Here is a 21,896-nt window from a genome sequence, read left to right as displayed (position 1 = left end):
CATTAGCTATTATATCTTAAATATGAGTATAATATATTAAATTATAAACTAATTTAAATATAAGTACGCGAATATTTAATTTAATCATTATTATAAATTAAAATATTAACATGACAAGTGGCTCTCTACAATATTTCACTATAAACTTTGTATAACATATGTGCTTACGAATTTTTCCATTTAAAAATATACAAAATTTTCAAGACACATTGTAAAATTTTGAAAACCTACTAAATTGATCTTTCCAGGCTCGTACTTTTTCCCGAAAGACAAGTGGCGGTTATAATTTCTAGGTTCTTATGCAATTCACCGCAGTCATAAATATGTATTTGATATAACTGTGATTTCTCCAAGAGCTACTCCTTGTTCAGTACTTCGGTATCATTCAGAATATCGGTTATTTCCAGTTTTCGGTATAGTTTGGTAGTTTCGTATATTGATACTTTTCGGTATCCAAAAATAACAAATGTGGATATCACAAGGTTTATGCCAATGGGTTCTCCGAATCAGGGGTGCCCATCCCCCCCCCAAAGCTGATGGCGCACTCCCTCCCAAAACTAATAATCTCTTCCCTCCTCAAAACTCAAGTCCTCTTTAAACAATTGCCCAGTGTAGCAGTAGTTTTTATAGTACTAGTAATTGTTATTTTTGTTGTTGTTTTTATTTCCTGTAGTAGTATTATAGAATGCTTGTAGTAGTAGTAGGGGCAGTAGTAATTATAAAAATGGCATTACTTTTATTAGTAGTCTTGGTAGTGTACAATACTAAATATGTTCTATAAGGATATTGAAGGGTATAAAAACTTCTACACACTGTGTATGGCACAGGTATTCTTTTTTTTACAATTAGTAGTATTATTTTTTTCTTTACAAAATATTGATATAATTTCCTTGTACATGAAAAGTAAGACGCAAGTTACAAGTTATTGAGTTTGATACCAAAAGAAAATGTTATCCTCGAAATTAGCCTACAAAAAGAAGTGATATCCAACAAAAAACATTCCTGTAAAAGAGCCAAGTACGAGTGGCCTTAAAAAAAAATGAAATCACAAAAATAGGCGCCAAGTTCTGGTGGACAACAGTTACAAACACTCACTGGCTCACTTCAAATTTAGATTTGAAACTTGGCTGTTGTCTGTATGGTTACCATTAGCTCACAATTATGTCAAACTACTTTTTAATTTTCAACAGACAACATAGGCAAGTTACAAATCTAAATTTGAAAGTGATTCCTTGAGTGTTTGTAACTGTTGTTCACCAGAACTTGGCGCCATCCTTTCATATAGCAACTTGCGCGGTACTTCATTCATAGAGTTTCTAAGCAGGGGGTAGGGGGATTCATTCTCGAGATTTAAAAAAAAAAAATTGCATAGTGTTCCAATGTTATTCTGACGACAGCAAAATTACTTATTCGACATTAGAGTAGAAGTCTTCCCCAATTTTTTATTCCCCCCAATTTTTTTCTCGATGGCACAACTTGTGCCATTCATCCCTCCTGTGGGCGGCCCTTCTCTCTTAAAACGAACCAACCTTTCCTTTCATACGGCTACTTGCGCGGTACTTCATTCATCGAGTATCGAAGCAGGGGGTACGGGGGCTCACCCCGGAAAATTTTTGAAAATTAGCTTCTCAAAATCGTGTTTTAATGCTATTCCGACAGTAAAATTGCTAGTTCGAAAGTAGAGTAAAATCCCCCCCAAAATTTTTCTCAATGGCGCAGCTTGCGCCATACATCCCCCCTGTGGGCGGCCCTGCTCCGAATGCTTACACAACAGCTCAAACTGTAACATTTGGATTTTTAGCTTGAGTATTTCGATTCGTTACGTTACGTGATTTGCTTTTTAATGCAAGTCATTAATGAAGATAAAACTTGTGATCATCACTTTGAAGTACGTCTAAAATCGTCTAGCTTGCAATGCCGACATGCTTCGTCGGTATGTCTGTAAAATTCCAAATATCCACAGCCAAAGTCGTGCACACTGCGTTCTTCGACTTCTGTTGACTAATATTGTTGGAGTTCGAAGACAAAGCTATCAACGAGGATCGTTGTTGCAATATCCTATAGCACGTTCGGAATACAATCAGAAACAAACATCGTGATATGTTTACAGTCACTCCAATAATGTCCACCAGTATGTTGCTCACAAGATGAAAGACTTATTGGCATAATTCAAATGGGAAGTGTAGAACCACCAACCTTGTAGATCAGACCTGTCGCCTTGCAACCTTTATGTAAATACTGTTATTAGTTCTCCAGAAAACTATATCAAACGAGATTCATTTGAACAATTTTCGCATGCTAAAGAATGAGAATATCGCTTGAAGTAACGTATGAGTTTTTGCCTGATATAAAAAGTGAAAAAATATTTATTTCGTTAAATAAACATAACTTAAGTACAATTTTATTTTATTTTATTTTATTGGTATATCAGTCTCTTCTATGCTACAGCCTGTTCAATCTTAGCTGATAATGTTCCTCGCTAAGCACGCACTCCAGTCACGTAAAATATAAGAAAATAACTTGTATGAGTTTACGATGATAGGTTTGCCTCGTGATTCAACGAAAACTCAAACAGTGTAATAGTTTGGGCTCAAGTCGCAGAGAATTAGCCAGGGTAGTACAATTAATTTACGTAAATATTAAATTAGTAAATAACTATTGTCTGGTTTCCTCTAATTTAAAGCTAGTTATAGATCAGGAAGAAATTAATCATCACAGTAACAAACGCTCATGAGAAAAAACTACCTGAAGGACAGTCTTAATTAATATACCTGATTATCTCTTGCGTCTATAATTTCCACATCCAGCATTATTTTTAACAGGTCACTTAAACATCCCAAACTCTTCAGCGAATTCCCACTTATATTTAACACTTTCAATTCAGTGATAGTTTCAACAATGGTTGAGATCAAACAGTTAATATGCTCAGAATGATACAATGGGAAAAACAGTGTATTTATCAGATCTGTGAAACAAAAATTACAAAATTAATTTTCATAGTACTTTAACATTGAAAGAATATAATGCTTGTACATATAGCTACAAATGCGACGAGAGGCCAGAAATTTCTTACCCTTACCATGATAGAGATGAGTTAGAGATTTGCAATTTGGTACACAGAAGTGACCTTCTCTTCAAATTCACCTCGTATTGCTTTAAATATCTCACATTTATAGATCTGTTCGTTATTATCGTTTGCGTAAAAGTCTGCGGAGTTAAAAGCAAATCAGGTTTCCACCACATCAATGATCTCCGCATCACCCACGAAACGCCTGTCAGGCAAATATTTGTTCATTTTTGGAATAGGAAGTAATTGGAAGGAGTCAGACAGGGCAAATAACGTGGGTGGGATAAAGGTTCGTAGCGCACAAAAGTGAGTGTATCTGTTGATCGGTATGCCAGCTCATTGACCGCTAACAGCAACACATCTTTCTATAGTAAACTCCGCCTCTGCTTTAATGGCACCCCACCACTTTTTCAGCGGGTTCCTGTAATATGTTCCTGTGATTGTAGCCTCTTTTGTAAACAGCCAAACAAAATCACATCTTTATTGTCCCAAAACACGGTCTACATGGCCTTGCTGAATGAATGCTGAAACTTAGCCTTTTAGGGGTTTTGGTGGACGAGTTATGTTTCCAAGTTTTATTAATTTCTTTAATTTCAAGGTCAAATAGACACACTCTGCATTCATCCCTGGTCACTAATCTATATGGCACACTCGGTAGTTCAACATTCGATACTTCAACATGCCAGTAGTTCAACACTTTTGAGTATTTTCCTGGCGCGCAGGGCCCGCTCTACAGTTCAACAGTTTTGCAGTCACCATGTTCAATAGTTCAACATTTGGCAAAATGGCTAGCACATTGCTCTGTACTTCAACGGTTTTGAGGTTCGGCCGCCCAGTAGTTCAGCGGACTGTTGACAAACAGAGCTGACAGAAGGCGCTATCACTGAAATGTACTGTAGACGTACACAATCCCATCTCTTCTCCCTCTGTTTCACCGCCGAGCCGGACAACGCGACGCAAGCGAGCAATTTAAAGCGTTCATTGTTGAATTTCTTTGCTTCAACTGTACTGTATATGGTTTTGATAGAAAAATGTGATTCTAAATCTGACTTAAATTTTTACCAATAAATGCGTTTCTAAGTACAGTACCTACAGTAATGCCCTTTTATTACGTATTTACACTCAATCTAACCGTCCCCACATTTTTTACAAATATATCCAGTAGTTCAACATTTCTGGTAGATCAACAGTTTCCTAGCCCCATAGGTATTCAACCACCGAGCGCGCCCTGTATTTACAAAGTATCCTTGTTTTTGTGGTGTAGGCCCAAAATGCTTTGTGTACATTGAACATGCTGCTGTTTTCAAAAGATATCAACATTCGGGGAATTTACCTTGCTAATAATTTGCTCATATGCCGAATGTTATGTAATGTATAGTGTGAATGGAAGACCTACTAATGTTCAACTCTTTAGCTAAGTAATTAATAGTTACATGCCTATCTTTAAGCATTAGCTTCTCAAATTTTGCCACCACGATTGGGTCAATTGCCGTCAAAGGACGATCTTTCCCTCGGTAATCTTGTAGACTTATGCGGCCACATATGAATTCTCAGTGTCAGAGTTTCAGTATGTCGTAAGATGGGCATTCCTCACCATACATAACTGCTATCTCTTCATGAATTATTTGTGCCGATTTTCCTTGAACCTAATCACAGTATTCAATTTTATCCAACACTGCCGCTGTCGCCTAGTTTTCTGACTAACAAATTCAACACGACTTAAAACACTTAAATTAGTACATATAATAGTGAGATACTAAACTATCAGTGTGCAAATTTTGACATTACTCCACATCTCTATCATAATGACGGTTACGAACTTTCTGGAATTTTTCTCGTATATATATATATATATATATATATATATATATATATATATATATATATATATATTGGGTATTGCAAAATAAGTGTTACAACTCTTGGGAGGTGACTCCTGCCACTGAGACAAGAAAAAAAGTTCTCTTCAACTTTCTGCTATAGGACATAGTTTCAGATCTACAAGGTGCCGAAAGCGTGGGAAAATGACTTTCGGACGCCAATAATTCGGAAACTATCCGACATAAAGAGGGCGGGTAAAAAATTCACTGAAGAAGTCATACCTGCTCTATTGAATTTTGCATGTTTCACAATTCTACCATACACGCGCAAGGGATTCCCCAAAGGAACGTCCAAATGAAACTTGGTCTAAATGGATATGAATTGATAGGCTTTCTACCAAGTAACAATAATTCGTTTGTCTTAAGTCGATATCTGGAACAAATACAAAATGGCGGACACCTCCGTGCCCGTTGTGTGTGGTTGCATAATCGCCAGGTACGGATGCTGGCCAACAGTGACGTTCTGAGTATTAATTGTAGCGAATTTGTACTCAAATGCTCTAGAAAGACATCTGGAGTGTCGTTAGAGCATAACAGATGAAGCAGGGTGATTCACATGTGTGTAAACACTTAACGAAAAATGCCCAGAAATGCACTCATACTCAGTAAACGTGAGTTCAAAGCATCGGAAATGTAAGGATTAGCGTCAAGAACATGAAAGCCATTGCCAATTCACCAATACTATTCCTTCAAACCGATGCAATATGATGTGCACGGTTGCATACCAATAAGGATGCAACAACTGAGGCCAAGTTGAAATTGTGCAATTGGACTCACAAAGAAATTGGGTAAATTAAATGAATGTCACTAGTGGGATCGCATGATCGATATTGAAATGTGGCCAATGTGTGTGTTGATATCAACATGTAGCTAATGGACAAATGTCAACATGTCGCACTACTGCTGGGACACCGTCTCACGTGTGAAAACTAGGAAAATAACGTTGTACATTCTGCTATTACATCTGGTGCACCTTTTGGTAGAACGTAACTAGAGCACGATTGTATCAATGTCCCTCTTTGTTTGGGACATTGTCCCACAGTCGACACATATGAAAAGAAATCTCTTAATGCATGGTTCAAATTCTGATAGAGCATGAAAATAACAAACTTGTATCATGTCCCACTTCTTCTGAGACATATGACGTACTCGAAATATAGGAAAATATCTCCAGAAATTCGTATCTTACACACAGTGCACATGCCAAGACAAAGACGAAAATGAACCGATTTGGCACATTTAACACTCCAGTATACATATGGAAATAAAACGACATGGGAAATAGGAAGAAACGTCTTAAAGCTCTGATTGTTGACAACTGCGCAGTAGGAGTAACAAAATGAAACACACAAGTATGTCGGGAGGCTGTACAAGAGGGCTTGCCAAACAAAGTGGGTACTCTTCAAAGAAATGAATACAGAGAAAGTGAGGCTCCTTCGAACCTCAGGGCTAGAGCGCTCGTTTTTGCTCGCATGGTCACAGTTTCCAATTCTACTGGGAGCCCATGGCCTCAGATTAAAGACCCGAGTAGTTATTTTCCTATTTTTCGCACGTGGGACGATGTCCCAGCAGTAGTGGGACATGTTGACATTTGTTCATTAGCTACATGTTGATATCAACACACACATTGGCCACATTTCAATATCGATCATGCGATCCCACTAGTGACATTCATTTAGTTTACCCAGTTTCTTTGTGAGTCCAATTGCACAATTTCAACTTGGCCTCAGTTGTTGCATCCTTATTGGTATGCAACCGTGCACATCATATTGCATCGGTTTGAAGGAATAGTATTGGTGAATTGGCAATGGCTTTCATGTTCTTGACGCTAATCCTTACATTTCCGACGCTTTGAACTCACGTTTACTGAGTATGAGTGCATTTCTGAGCATCTTTCGTTAAGTGTTTACACACATGTGAATCACCCTGCTTCATCTGTTATGCTCTAACGACACTCCAGATGTCTTTCTAGAGCATTTGAGTACAAATTCGCTACAATTAATACTCAGAACGTCACTGTTGACCAGCATCCGTACCTGGCGATTATGCAACCACACACAACGGGCACGGAGGTGTCCGCCATTTTGTATTTGTTCCAGATATCGACTTAAGACAAACGAATTATTGTTACTTGGTAGAAAGCCTATCAATTCATATCCATTTAGACCAAGTTTCATTTGGCAGATTATCCGGGACTCCCTACGTTCCATTGGGGAATCCCTTGCGCGTGTATGGTAGGATTGTGAAACATGCAAAATTCAATAGAGCAGGTATGACTTCTTCAGTGAATTTTTTACCCGCCCTCTTTATGTCGGATAGTTTCCGAATTATTGGCGTCCGAAAGTCATTTTCCCACGCTTTCGGCACCTTGTAGATCTGAAACTATGTCCTATAGCAGAAAGTTGAAGAGAACTTTTTTTCTTGCCTCAGTGGTAGGAGTCACCTCCCAAGAGTTGTAACACTTATTTTGCAATACCCGATATATATATATATATTTATATATAAAGAGAGAGAGAGAAAATGGACAATTTATCTTGAAACGCCATGCAAACATTGACAGTCTCTCACATATACTGAAATACTGCCAGATAAGTGTTGCCAACCCAACATAAACATAAACGAATGAGACAGACGGGGCAATATATATCAAAAGCACCTTAGTGTTGAATACTGTGATCATGATATGACGTACTTCTACCAAACGGGAACAAAGTTATGATAGGAAATTTGACTTTCTCCAAATGACTATTTTGAAACAGAGCTTAGATCAGGATCGCATCTAATTACATTATGGTTTTGATTAATATAAAGATTATAATGCGGTTTACAGCAATTTGATATCTTGCAACATTCTGGAAATATGGTAAAGTTTGCAACACTGCTTAAAATTATGTAATAAAATGATATAGAACTTATTGTAATTACAACCACCAAAAGCTATTGTTGCAATATTATACAAGAAAAGCAACAATTGCTTAAAAAGTTCCTACCATGCGCCATTTTAAGCAGTGTTTTTCACATCTGGAAAACCCTGAGATATTAAACTGCTGTAAACAACATTATGATCTTTATGTATACTGAAAACAATCAACGTGGTTTGGTATGGCATTTATCTAAGCACCTCTTAAAACCAAATCTTTGGAAGACATTCAAATTCTCAATTCCGTGTATCTGTTCATATAATGATCATACTATTTAACACTAAGGTACTTTGAATGTGCATTACCCCATCAGATTCACGTTACTACTGTTCTAGAAGTCTAAAATCTGGGTTGTAACACTGAATAATAAATGTGGTATTGTGAGTTTTTGTTTAACTTGTAGATTTGAAATATTGTATGTAATAATCCGACATAGTGGCCATTTTAAAAATAAAACTTTATGTTGAGTTGGCAACACTGTTAATCTGGTGGTATTGCAGAATATACCAGACAGTATTATCCTATCGATATTTGCATCGCACAAAATTTCATCGAATTTTACGTTATTAGTATAAAGATTACAGGGGAGTTTCAAGATATATGGTCCACCCTACATTATAATTTTAGTAACTTTTTGTCTATTAAACTATTTACATCTTGCGACTTTTATGTACACATAAAAACGTATAATTAAATAATATTGTACTATTATTGTATTATAAATAATATTGTAATATTAAATATGTACAAGGAAAGTCGTGTGTATACTGTAATAGATATTTTGTTGAAAATGTTACCATTTTTATATAAATATTTCATACAAGACTATGATATGAAAAAAAAAGCATACCTATGCGAAAAAACTGCATAAAGGGTTTTGAAATTAATATTTTATAAACAGAGTTGGCAACTCAAAAGGGTCAAAATGCGGCCCATACCTACTTATAATTTTTTTAAGGTTTTAGGAGGGGGAAAGATTACTAGCAAACATATTCTCAATATTTTTGTTCAATATAAGCGTAAAATAATTAAATTTCACGCACAAAAATAAGATCATAGAGGTGTAGGGTTAGTACAATAGCAGGCTGTCTTTCTTGAATTGATCTTCATACAACAAGAGGCGGGATACTCAGTTTTCAGTAATTTAAAGTATTATTATTATTAGGCTATATTCCTTTCGAATGAAACATTTATGAGAAATTTTAATAGTCACAAACTACATGCCTAGCCTATCATATAAAATTGTGATTATTCTCCGAAAGCAGCAGAAAGCACGAAGTGATGTGGAAGAGAATGTCTTTCCGAGTTGCAAATCAAAATAAGGCGTTGCAATAAAAACAATCGACAAATAACCGACACAATGGGTTTTATTAATGCTGAAAAGCAAATGATAGTGGACCGGTGAAAATTTGTATTGTATTGTGGCAGCCACTGGACTACATAAACATAAGCATACGTGCGTAGTTTTATGTTGACAAATTTGGAAGACATACTACTTGCACTTCTAAGCTATCGTCTCTTCCCTGCAGTCTTGGTCACGAAGGATAAAAGCAGGAGAAAGAAATTAAAAAAAAAAATCAACAAAATAAAAGGAATGGACTTACCACGGAACAACAGTGTTAGCGGCACTTGGTCGAAATAAAAATTATACATCAAATGTAGAAACACGGGTTGTAATTTCCCGTAGTTAATTTGCGAATTCTTTTATTCGAATTGGCTAATAAAGGTGATACTGGATTTCTCAATGTTAACCTTTGACTTGGTGGTAGATATTACTTTTAAAAGAGAAAATATTATCTACTAAGTACTTTCAAGGAGCCTGAATATTTCATCCACCTCTATGGAACGAAGATTCTTACTCTATCTGTAACAACCATTCTGTACAGCAAGAATCTTAGCCACTTCGGTACTACATCATTTGAAAATAAGATATTAAAAGAACAGATATTGAGAACAGTACGCTATTACAGATACGCTGACGACTTACTTTTTTTGTTAAAAAAAATTAAAAAGTTGATTTTATCTTTACTGAAAAAATTGAATAGTACATAGTAATTTGAGATTGACGGTAGAAAATAAACAGAAGGGCAAACTTGCCAAATTTCAATATAAGAAGACACAGCAATAAGTTCCTTACTAGTTTTCAGCAAAAGCCAATAGCCTGCACTCAATATAGTCATTATAATTCTGTTTATTCTGCAACGATTTAAGCAAATATTTGGAAGAATTTCATTCTATGTGTCATTCGACTCACTTCATTGGAATGCTTTACAGATCGAAATTGATCATTTGTTGAAGCTTGGCAATATGAATGGGTACCCAGTTCCATTATAAATAAATTGGTATAACCAAATCAGAAGAATCCACGTTTACATAGACCTGAAACCGAAAGCAATCACCCGAAATGGGTGCGACTACTCATCTTTCTCTGATCGACAACAGTACTAAAGAAGATTTTTAGTACAGTTTCCGTACAGCTTTAAAGCCTCCCAAAACCTTAAAGACCATCACCCAATTTAAGAACTATTACATAGATCCCAATAATAAATCAGGTATCCATGAAATAAAATGCAGTTGCCATGAGAGTACATTGGCGTGTCTAAAGGTCTGTGTGAAGGAGTATGTTAGGGATGATAAATCAAAAAGTTTGGTGTCAGACCCATCGAAGCATTTAGAAGAAAGTTAACGCAGGATAGAAATTTTATTGGTGCTAAAACTGAAGTAGAAAGACTTGTTTTTGAAAATTTGTTGTTGTTGAGTTGTACTTGAGTTTAACGTCCCATTCAGCAGCGAGGCTATATGAGACGTGGACCTACTGATTAACGTGGAATCCGAACCACATGAGCTCCAGCCAGGAATCGAACCCGAGTCTCCCGCGCCAAAGGCGCGCACGCTAACCGCTTAACCACGAAGGACCTTTTTGAAAATTTGTTCATTCAATTAAAAACAAAATTAAATTTAGACAGGGGATGGTTTCTGATGAATTGGAAGCAGTAATTACAAAATCTGTACAGCATTGGCACAAGACTAACAATACCAACATGAGTTTGCAACCTTCCAGCAATGAACAAAAAATGCACAAAACAACCCAGCTATATTGCAACCCGCGTTTCCATTATTTGACGTGTAATATTTTATCTCGACAAAGTATCGCCAGTTCCTCTGGTAAGTCCGTTCCTTTCATTTTCCGATGTTTTTATTTTATTTTATTTTATTTTATTTATTTATTTATTTTTTTTTTTTTTTAATTTTCCGTGAGCAAGTCGCATTTGGCGAGCACGAATTCTTAAGATTTTCCACATTTTCCGGCTCGGGCTCTAGAAATTTCGAGGTATATATACAATGTATAAAAAAGCAACTATTAAGTACGGGTAAAAATAAATACCCAAAATCGTCACTAGTTCAATGGCGTTTTACTTCGTTTATTTTTGTTCCGTATTTTAGTTTTCCCGACCAGGGGATTCTTCATCTACTACGCACATACATGTATATATTATTATGTGCGTCTGTAGGTGCAGAAGTTTGCAAAACAAATTAATCTACTTTTCTAAAAAATATTCCTACCAAATAGCCGAATAAGGTAAGGCTCTAAGAGAATGCGAAAAGAGGAATGACTACAAACAATTAAACACCAAAAGGATTTTAACCAACTGTTCTTCAAATATAAAATAATATAATATTGTTCACTGTTTTGGAATGACTGAAGAAAAAGCCAGAACTAGCTTACGTAATTTTTTGAACATAAATAGAACGGGCTTATAACGGTAATTATTTCATTCCAACAAATTGTGCTACACGATTTCCCTATTACATTTCAATATATTAAGAAATAGACGAAGCAATTCATTTTCCCTTTTAACATTCCCTATTGATGCGAATTCAATGAAATTGAAACGGTGAAATAGTGGTATACATTGTGAGCAGTGCTAATAACCATAATATCAAGTAAAAGATAATGCTTCATACTCACCGTTATAATTTAGCAAACAATAGCACTTTCGAGGAACAACGGCCTTATCTTCAGCTAATCTAAGACCGAATAAAGCTTAAAAAGGAAAACACGAGGGAAAGTGAAAGAATAAAAGTTGTTATTTGAAGTAAACGTAACTTCATGTCCACGAACAGTATGGCCAATGAACCTACGTTAAACACTATGAAGATAGCCACTATTCACTGTTATTGTTCCACATTCTTTCCAACTTACGCCAGTACGTAGTAAACAGGTTACTCTACATTGGATTAATTTCCTTTGTTCAGGTTGAGTTCATAATTAAATTTATGAAAGTAAAAAGACTCCATAATTTCACGGAAAGTCGTAGTATTTGCTTTTTTCCATTATGCAGGTTCATACGCTATAATGTTCGTGGACGTGAAGTTGTTTGTTTACTTCAAATAACATTTTCGTCTTTCACTTTCCCCACATATTTTTATTATTTTAACTTTTCTCATATTTAAGTCAGCTGATAATGAGGACTGGTCTTCGAAAGTGCAACTGTTTTTTGATTCATTGCAGTGAGTATAAAGCGTTTATTTTTTTCTTGTTAGCGTGTCAACGAGTGAAACTTTCTTTCAATTGTAGCGGATTTGAACATGGTAACTAGCTGATAAGCCTCAAAATAATTAACTATTTTACAATATAAAAGTCAACTCACCCTGGTCCATATGAAATCTCGACAAATCCAAAATTTTCTTTTCGGAATTGTATCTTCTCATTATAATTGTTTTTATTTTATTTTGAAAATGGCTGTCGGGTTTAATAATCTCTCCCACGTCCTCTACGACTTCTATCTTCAACTATGTATATAAAAACATAAATAGAAATAACCATTTCACTAATATGGAAGAGATAAACTAGTAAATAATAGAATTGAAGTTGTTCAACACAAAAAATTCCACGCTACATAGATGTTAAATTCTCCCCTAACTTTATGTTAAACAAAATGGTAGATAAATATCGAAGTGAGTGCAATATTAAAGTGAGGACATATATTGTGAAAATGAGGGACTTATTCAAATGCTTAAATAAATGTTAACATGCAAAAAAGCTGAAGTCGCTCCCGACTGTATCATAGAGTAATAATACTCAACAAAGATACCACATAATAACACTGACCATAGTTAAGGCTTTTCACTAAGCTCATCGACTTTTTTTTTTTTCATAAATTTATTTGGTTTCGTTACAACATTATATATATTTTCTTTCACTTTTTTCCGTAATCCCCAGTGCTTGAGATTAAAATCAGTCACGAATGATGGTGAATTTAATCTTTTAATACGGTACGGATTACTCGCCACTCTGATAAATAAATTAATAAATAAAATAATTAACGATATCTTTCGTGAAAATATAAGGTTATCATGGAATATGGCTTCATTCTCACTACGTCGATTTACAATCAAACAGGAACGAGAGAACGAACTGCTCCTCCCTTCTCCTACCTAGGTTTTATTTTTATTTTTATTTTATTTTATTTTTTTTATTTTTTATTTTTTTTAAGAAAAAGGAAAACTATGCTCCATGCTAACTTTCGTACATATTCGATTTTAATACAATATGACGTGTATGTTTATTGAGGTTTTCACATAATTCCCACTCTTGCAGTTGAAATCAATCAAATGTGAAGATTCACTTATCACACATACATACACACACACACACACACACACAGAGAAAGATTAAAATAGATATCCTATGATAACTTCCGTAAAAAATATAATTTCGTCAAATATAATCTATTTTATTTCAGAATTTCTAATCATCTAAACTGCTTGAACTTGAAATGGGTCAATAATAAGGGGGTCTGTTCTCCCGAATAGCATACTTCCCCAAATATTTATTAAAAAACTCAGATTTTAATAATTTTAATAGTGGTGTTTTGTAAAAGGGCTCATTCCATGCCAAATCGCCTAATTTCAAAACATAACCGTGCTTCAATGTCTCAGATTCTCTTCAAAATTTTTTCATACATAAATACCAATTAAATTATGCTAAATTATTTTTTTTTTTTCGATTTTTTGGATGAGAAATAGGCCGGGAAGAAAGTTTTAAAAAATGTGAATTTGGCGCTAATTTCACATTCCGGCACTCAACATCATGGAACTAAAGTTACCGTAAATTCCTTATTTTTTAAGTTATTGGGCTCATCCAGATGTCAAATGAAAGCTTAATTTTTGGTCTTTCAGTAGATCCTAAGAAACCTTGCAAAAGGTTACACTGTCAAACATTAATGGGATACAAAGCAAGGTTTAGAGTTTTTTACAAATTGTGTCATTGATCAAAAGTTACAACTATGAAACTTAACTTTTTTGTGTATTCATCTTAACACGTATATGGTATGGTTAAAAATAAAAAGTATTTTTTTTTTTTGTATTTTTGTAATTATTATTATTATTATTTTCGTATTTTACATATACGGAAATATACAGTTTTAGGATTTGTACGGAACTTTTAAAACTTTTTTATAGAATCATTTTAGCAGATACATAATATGATTAACAAATAAAAAGGGTGCTTTTGGTATTTTTGCAATTATTATTATTATTATTATTATTATTATTGTTATTATTATTTGTATTTTAAATGTACAGAAATATACAGCTTTAATGTCGTTAACAGATTATGCCTTTCCTCTGAAGTAGGAATGGCAAATTTCGGAATTTTTACTTTCCCAATTTCGGAAAGTAAAATAAAAAAAATTTCGGAATTCGGAAAAATTCCGCAATTTTTCCGAAATCCGGAAAGTGAAATTTCCGATTCCGGAAAATTTTGCCATTTCTACTCTGAGGTAACAACTGTCACACTTTAAAACTCTTTCGAATAATCATCTTAGTAAACATTAGGTGTGCTTAAAAAATAAAACTGGTGTAATGTGTAGTTTTGGTATTACATTAATATTATTTTTTGTACTTTAACTATTCCTTTCTTTTTTTCCCAATTGTACCATTGCTTACAACTATCAAACTTTTGTAACTTTTTATGGGATTAGTTTGCATTTAATTGTATGGTTAAATCACAAAAAGGGAGGTTTTTTGTAATAATTTTGTGGTTTTGATAATGAAAAATATTGGCCTAGCAATGTAAGGGGTTGAGTGATTATTAAAAACCTATCAACGAAAATAAGAAATAATATACTAATGTACATAGATGAAAACAATAAACATACATATCGGTAATACTTTTCAGAATTACACAGACTTACAAACAAAATGTTGTGTCCTATATTTCACAGCTCATTATTTTCATTAATGATACGATGTCTTTTATAATTTTGCTTTCAACTGCGTAAATCCGAGCTGATTGGCTTGTAAGAGATGGAACAGGAACTTCTTAGATGGTATTTTCAAAAGATAACCAACAAAAGTCTTCATTTTCTGGCCAGTAGAATATAGGAGGTCCAGAGCGATTCACAAATTGCACTCTGACGTACAAACATAATAATTACAAAAATACCAAAAGTACCCTTTTTATTTTTTAACTATATCTTGTATGTGCTAAGATGATTCTATAAAAGGATTTCAAAGGTTTCGTAGTTGTAACTTATGAGCAATGACACAATTTGTAACAAAACTTAAAACTGTATATTTCCGCACATGTAAAATAAATAAATAAATAAATAAATATATATATATAATAATAATAATAATAATAATAATAATAATAATAATAATAATAATAATAATTATTATTATTATTATTATTATTATTATTATTATTATTATTATTATTATTATTATTATTATTATTATTATTATTATTATTATTATTATTACAAAAATACAAAAAACATACTTTTTAATCATACCATGTACGTGTTAAGATGAATGTACAAAAAAAAAAGTTTCAAAAGTTTCATAGTTGTAACTCTTGATCAATGACACAATTTGTAAAAAACTCTAAACCTTGCTTTGTATCCCATTAATGTTTGACAGTGTAACCTTTTGCAAGGATTCTTAGGATCTACTGAAAGACCAAAAATTAAGCTTTCATTTGACATCTGGATGAGCCCAATAACTTGAAAAATAACGAAGTTATGGTAACTTTAGTTCCATGATACTGAGTGCCGGAATGTGAAATTAGCGCCAAATTCATATTTTTCAAAAATTTCTCCCCAGCCAATTTCTCATCCAAAAAGTCGGAAAAAATTAATTTAGCATGATTTCATTGGTATCTATGTATGAATCTATGTATGAAAAAATTTTAAAAAGAATCTGAGACCCTGAAGCACATTGCTCTAGGTGAGTTGACATGAAATGACCCAGAGATGAGAGATTTACTTCTATGGTTTGGGTTTGAAATTAGTGAGATCACCCGCTTCAACAATGTATAGCATCACTAGTTTGTCTAGACACAAATGTTACATAGACCGTTGTCTTTGAAAGAAATGTGTAGAAGCAATTTCTCATCAGGACAAAAAACTCAAGCTTGAAACTGGGCAATAGGAGGCTGAATACGCAATTGAATTTCATTATTAATAATATCTATTTTTCTACATTCAAATAAGAATCTTTACAAACTCACTATGTCACATAAAAAATACATACGGTTAAAACAATAAATAAAATTATCTATGTTAGTCCTTATGTAAGTCAAATATCCCCTCATTAAAAGCCTGAACAGGGTTTAGGAAATCGAAATTGTCAAATTTAGTTACTACCCAAAAAGTCATCGAACTGCAGGGAGGTATGAAAAACGAACTGAAAAAGAAAGAAAAAAAAAAAACTTCCGCCAATATTCAGTAAACAGAAGAAGAGTACGAGACATTTAAAACAACGGATATAATGCTACTTCGTAATAAGTTAACTTAGTATTTTACTATATTTTTATATGTTTTGAATACTACTACAGCAATTTAAAGAACCGTGTTAAGTTATTAAGTTTAATTAATGATTGACATAGATCTCAGATATTTTTACAAATTAGAACAAAATTACAGAAATATTCATAAAGATCGTCTGCATAAGGTTTTCACGGCAATACCAATTACAAAAGAAGAGGATTCTAGTGCAAGAGAAAATTCTGACAAGTGAGATGGATTGCCAGTGAGTTGCCCAGATTTGAAGAGGAAGATGTCTGGGAACACTGAAACAGTACATTAAATATTAGATGTAGTAAAAAGGTACGTTTACAAATTACTATAAACATGTGTCAACTCATCTCCTTAAATAATGTAAACAGAAATTTGTGCTGTAGTAAAGTACCAGCAAACTTACCTTAACATCATCCGATGTGCAAATTTCTGAAATAGAGCTTAAAACCTTCGCTGCTTTGTGGTCGTCAATATAGAAGACAACATCTTTGTCTACAGTGTGGTACTGTAACCCAAAAACAGATTACATACTGTAAGTATAATACTTGTATAGTCATAATTGAATTTATTGGTTGTACGAAGTACAATATACGGAGGATTTGGTTCTCAGAAGATGGCCACGAGCTGTGACTATTGTTCTTCAACGTAGTTTTATTGTAGCAGAGTGACAGTGGATCAGGAATGAAGTCGCAGACCACACTGCTTAACAGGCTTTCCATAGACCCACTAGTGTGGTTTTAGTTTAAGCAGACCAAAGGTACGGAAGTTCTCATAGGATGCCACTGAACTCTGAACAGTGTAACTGGATGTTTTATCAATGTGGATCCACATTTCTCATCATGACATACAATTGCGGATGTGAGTGTTATGACTTCCACCTGGAAGTATAAGCATTAATCTTGGCCTTGGAATGGACATGATGGATTGGCAGGTGTTCACGTGCAGAAATCTGTCACTACTATAGTTCTTTCAACATTCTCAAGCAAATTCAGAACAGACCTTCGCATTGGGTGGGCCGTCAAAAATGATCCTAGGCTATGTCGTCGAGAAAGACCAAAGCTTCATCGAGAGTAACAGCCAATTGGTATTTGTTACCTGCAAGATACTGTTCGTACAGCTTTCGTGCGTTCGTGAAGCTGATGAACATATCTGATTACTATCTTCGACCCTTTACCTTGTGACATTTCTTCAGATCTAAATTTTGCGTGATGGCACGATAACTGTGCTCTGTAATACAAAGCATGTTGTGGCAAGGTGGTGTTGGGTGGGAATTTTTTTTCCTGCGGACAGTTGTACGAATGTTGAGTAGAACAGGTGTTTCCGTCAGTTACATGTCGGTCCTTGTGTACATTTCATGCCTTTCTCTTGACACGTGGGGCCTGTATTTTTATAACGATGGATTATTCTTGCTATTGTATACTTGATGATATTGAAATTCCTTGAGGCACACAGTTTCACAATTATTACCGCACTATATTTTGCATTGTGAAGTGCACATGTGTACCCTTCCCAAACGGTATAACTTCAAAAGACAAATCTGTAGCTCACACCAGCTACTTCTACAGCATTAACGTTGCTTCACTACGGCATTCGGCAGTCACGGACATACGTTATCTTCTTACACGGTATGTCTATGAGCAACTGACAAACCGTGGCCATCTAAAGTGAATCAACCCTTCGTACGCATGTACTACTGAGGAACTATATTTTACCATAGTTGTTCAGTCACACTACTCAAATCTGTGTAAAATTAATTATTTAAATTTGTCATAGATACAACTAAAGCCGTATTTACGCATGGGCAAACACGGGCCATGACTCGGGAAAGCAAATTTTCTCGGACCAATTTTCTTACATATTCTTGTTCAGGAAATTTTAGAAATTTATTATGGATGCTCATATGAATATGACACGTAATTTTAACATTTGTAAAAATTCAAGTAAGAACTTGTTTGGTTAAGAGAAATAATTAACATTTTAATTATGAACTAGTATTTATTATTTCTCTTGTTCTATATTGTTGCTGAGACCGTATTTTGTTATTGTACTTTCAAAACCTTTCCATTGTTAACTATTTTCTACAACTATCTTCAGTTTTCACAGCTTATCACCCAGCTGCCGGCGCAAGTAATTTATGAGTGTATCGTTATTATGGCAATCATTATGGTGGATCGAAATTTATATATATAAATTTCGTTTCAGTAAGTTGTGAAAAAGTTATCCTTGGGTTAGAGTAGTTTGCATGCAAAATTGCAGATTTTTTGGTCAACTTCTTTCCTTACCTCAAGAAGGTCAAAGTTTTCAGTAGGCGAAGGCAGGCAACAAGCAAGTCACGGGCTGCACTTTTTCTATTCTTCGCGCTTGTAATTTATATTAATACGGAGGAAACTGATTTCTAAGGTGACTTGTACGTTTTAATGTTTTTAACGCGAAAATTCGTATTTCTTTACTCATTTTACGCTGCGAAACGACGAAGACTCAAACATCAGTGTTGTAGTATTCTGAAAAGTTTTCTCGTTTTATCATACGTCGTTATAAGAAGCCTTCTTTATTAATGACATCGTTTCTCCATACCTCTTTAATTCACACAACAAAAATAATTCATTGACTTTTATTCGGATCGTTCTTGCACTTCTTATCTGATTTCCGATTCACCTTGTAATACTCGGAAATTACTCAAAACTCACAACTAACTGGCTGCAATCCGAGTTCTCCCCATCTACCCTTAGCCGTTGTTACTCATTCTTTTGTTAGCAACCTTGTTCGTCTTCACATGATGTAATCATGCTTCGTTTCAAACACAGGCATATGCTGACGAAAGACCAGTTTCGTTCGGATGTGACAATCCTTGGGTCCACAAACAGTCTGAAGCCTCTGTTCACCTTCAGTATGGTACGGAAAGACGCAATGTCATAATCGTTTTTGACTGAGACGTAATGTTATAATCGTTTTTGACTGTGTTCTTGATGTTCTCCTCAAAGCTGGTCCGTCGTTATTGACTTAATAGCGGGTGGTTCCGATATCTAGGTAGAAAACCAATCGATCATGTCGTAATAATCGACTGATGTAAAGTTGATTTCGGCGATGAACTCCCGTACGTTTCCATCCGAATGTCGTAATGTCGCTGCTTTCGTTCATTATCATACGAGGTTTTCAAGATAAGAGCATTGTCTATTAATACGTACGGATGAGTGGAAAACTTGTTTCATGTCTTCTGGGAGAAAACGGGCCAACTCAACGATTTTCCATAAGTGTCGGGATCCGTCACAGCACGATGGGTGTAACTTAATTTCCAAGCACACAAGCGCGTCGATTCGAACCAGTTACTGAACCAGCCAACGTAACGCTTCTTCAAGTGCAACGGTGCTTAAGTCAAGATACAGTTATCTTACGAAGTTATTTACCAACGAGATTTTAAGATTAGTCTAGGTGTTTTCTTTGATAGGTCCGGCGAACATGTGCCACTTGAGACAGCTCGACAAACGTCTAGTTAGATATTACTGGTCAGTACTCAAAGCACTAAAATTGGTTGGACAGAAACCACAGATAATTCTTCACATGCTCTCGATCTTTTTCCATTCGGACGAGATATTGCTTGTGGGCTGGTAGATGCCCAATCGAGGTGTTTAACTAGGTGGCGAAGAGAAAGTTCGCTTGTTTACTGTAAGTAACAAACACTTATTTATTGAAAACACTAACGTCCATAAATACAATACTCGATTCGTTAATAATTTGCATGTTATCCCCCAAAATTTTTCGTTTTTTCAAAAAAGCGTATATATTAACTGTATAAAAATTTTCAATAAGTTACCTGACTTTCTAAAGCAAAACAAATCATATTCTATGTTTAAATCTGATCTTCACAAGCTCTTAGTAGATAAATGTTACTACTCGGTAAATGAGTTTTTTGAAGACAATGTATAAATGTTTTTTGTTAATTATGTTATGAATGTGTAAGCATATAAAAGCCATAGTTATTATGTATTACTCTATTTGTAAGTTTTTTACAGCATATATGTAATTATTTTGTAATTTTTGACAACTGTATGCGTACTCGAGAATGCTCTCATTTGTATGCAAAACAGGCAAATAAATAAATAAATACATAAGGTAGACACACAATCCACTGCCACTCCTTTCCTATTTTTTCTCCACGCATGCCACTACTCCAATAAATCTTCCTGCGTTCACATTAGTTCCATCGCATCCCAAAGCAAGTAGTTGTGAAGTATCTGTTTCACTTTCATCAAGACACTGGACAATCGCTTTTGCTATTTCGTCTTCATGTCCTGAAAGTGGAACATATCCGATATATTTTAAGCCGAGTTCTTCCACTAACGTATAATGCTGTTCTTGTATCTACCTTCTGTGGAATTTGTTTTCAACTTTCTCCTTTCCGTCAATCGAACTAAAGGTCGAAGTTAATATTTTATACCACTGTCTTTTCATCAAATCACACGCTAGTTTTTCCTTCCCTCTACGAATTTCCGATTTATTTATTATATATGCGGCGTCTTCCGAAGTGACAACCCCTGCATCCTAAAGAGCTATAGTCGCTATCATAGCTGCTTATCTGTCTGAGATTCCGATACGAAAAGCAGCACTAGATACGTGAGGTAATGACAAGCAATTCGTGAAGAACTGTTCTTTTTTGTGTCCTAGTCCAACTTCGAATTCGAATCTAGTAGAATTGCTTTATTCAACCTCACTTAACTTACGTGGTTAACAATGATGGGTCTGTCACGTGTTGTGTTATGTTCGCTTCGCATTCTTGGAAATTAACAAATGTAATGAAAATCAACATACAGGCAGCAAATACATGGACTTCAGAAAAATTCGATGAATATAAAACAATTCGTGCTTGTAATTATGACCTTTCATTATAATATTGACTCATAAAAATATTAAAAGAAGACGTATTCTACCTTAAAAATAATTTATTTCTGATGTTTAACAAAAAAATACGGCTCGTGATGTGCTTGTTGCCTATCTTTGGCCGCAGAAAACTGATTTTCTTGAGGCAAGGTATGGAGTTGGCCAAACGACGATCTGCAACTTTAACTACTCTGCAAACTCCTCAAACGAAACTGGATTTTTTCCCCGATGCACCCAATTATTCATGTGCTTCAAAAACCTAATCAGCATAATGTCATGATCATCCCGTGTCTCAAATTTTCTACATTGTTAGTCACTGATTTCGGGGACAGGAAATAATAAATAT

The 21,896-nt window shown here is 34.7% G+C and overlaps 1 protein-coding gene across 3 annotated transcripts in view; it reads right to left on the bottom strand.

Moving 5' to 3' along the window:
* The window catches only part of LOC145694962 (nuclear RNA export factor 1-like), a 120,116-nt gene that overhangs the window by 71,313 nt on the left and 26,907 nt on the right, over positions 1-21,896 (bottom strand). For all 3 annotated transcript variants that reach the window (XM_081771775.1, XM_081771774.1, XM_081771773.1), the window contains exons 5-7: positions 17,079-17,180; positions 12,521-12,662; positions 2,772-2,965 (exon numbers count right to left, since the gene is read on the bottom strand). In XM_081771775.1, the coding sequence (XP_081627901.1) occupies positions 2,772-2,965; positions 12,521-12,662; positions 17,079-17,180 (438 nt within the window). The remainder of the gene's footprint in view (positions 1-2,771; positions 2,966-12,520; positions 12,663-17,078; positions 17,181-21,896) is intronic.

The sequence above is a fragment of the Thermobia domestica genome, chromosome 9, assembly GCF_964235325.1.
Source record: "Thermobia domestica chromosome 9, izTheDome1.hap1.1, whole genome shotgun sequence".
Taxonomy (NCBI): domain Eukaryota; kingdom Metazoa; phylum Arthropoda; class Insecta; order Zygentoma; family Lepismatidae; genus Thermobia; species Thermobia domestica.
Note: the sequence above shows the minus strand (reverse complement) of the source record. Positions and strands in the feature narration are given on the sequence as shown.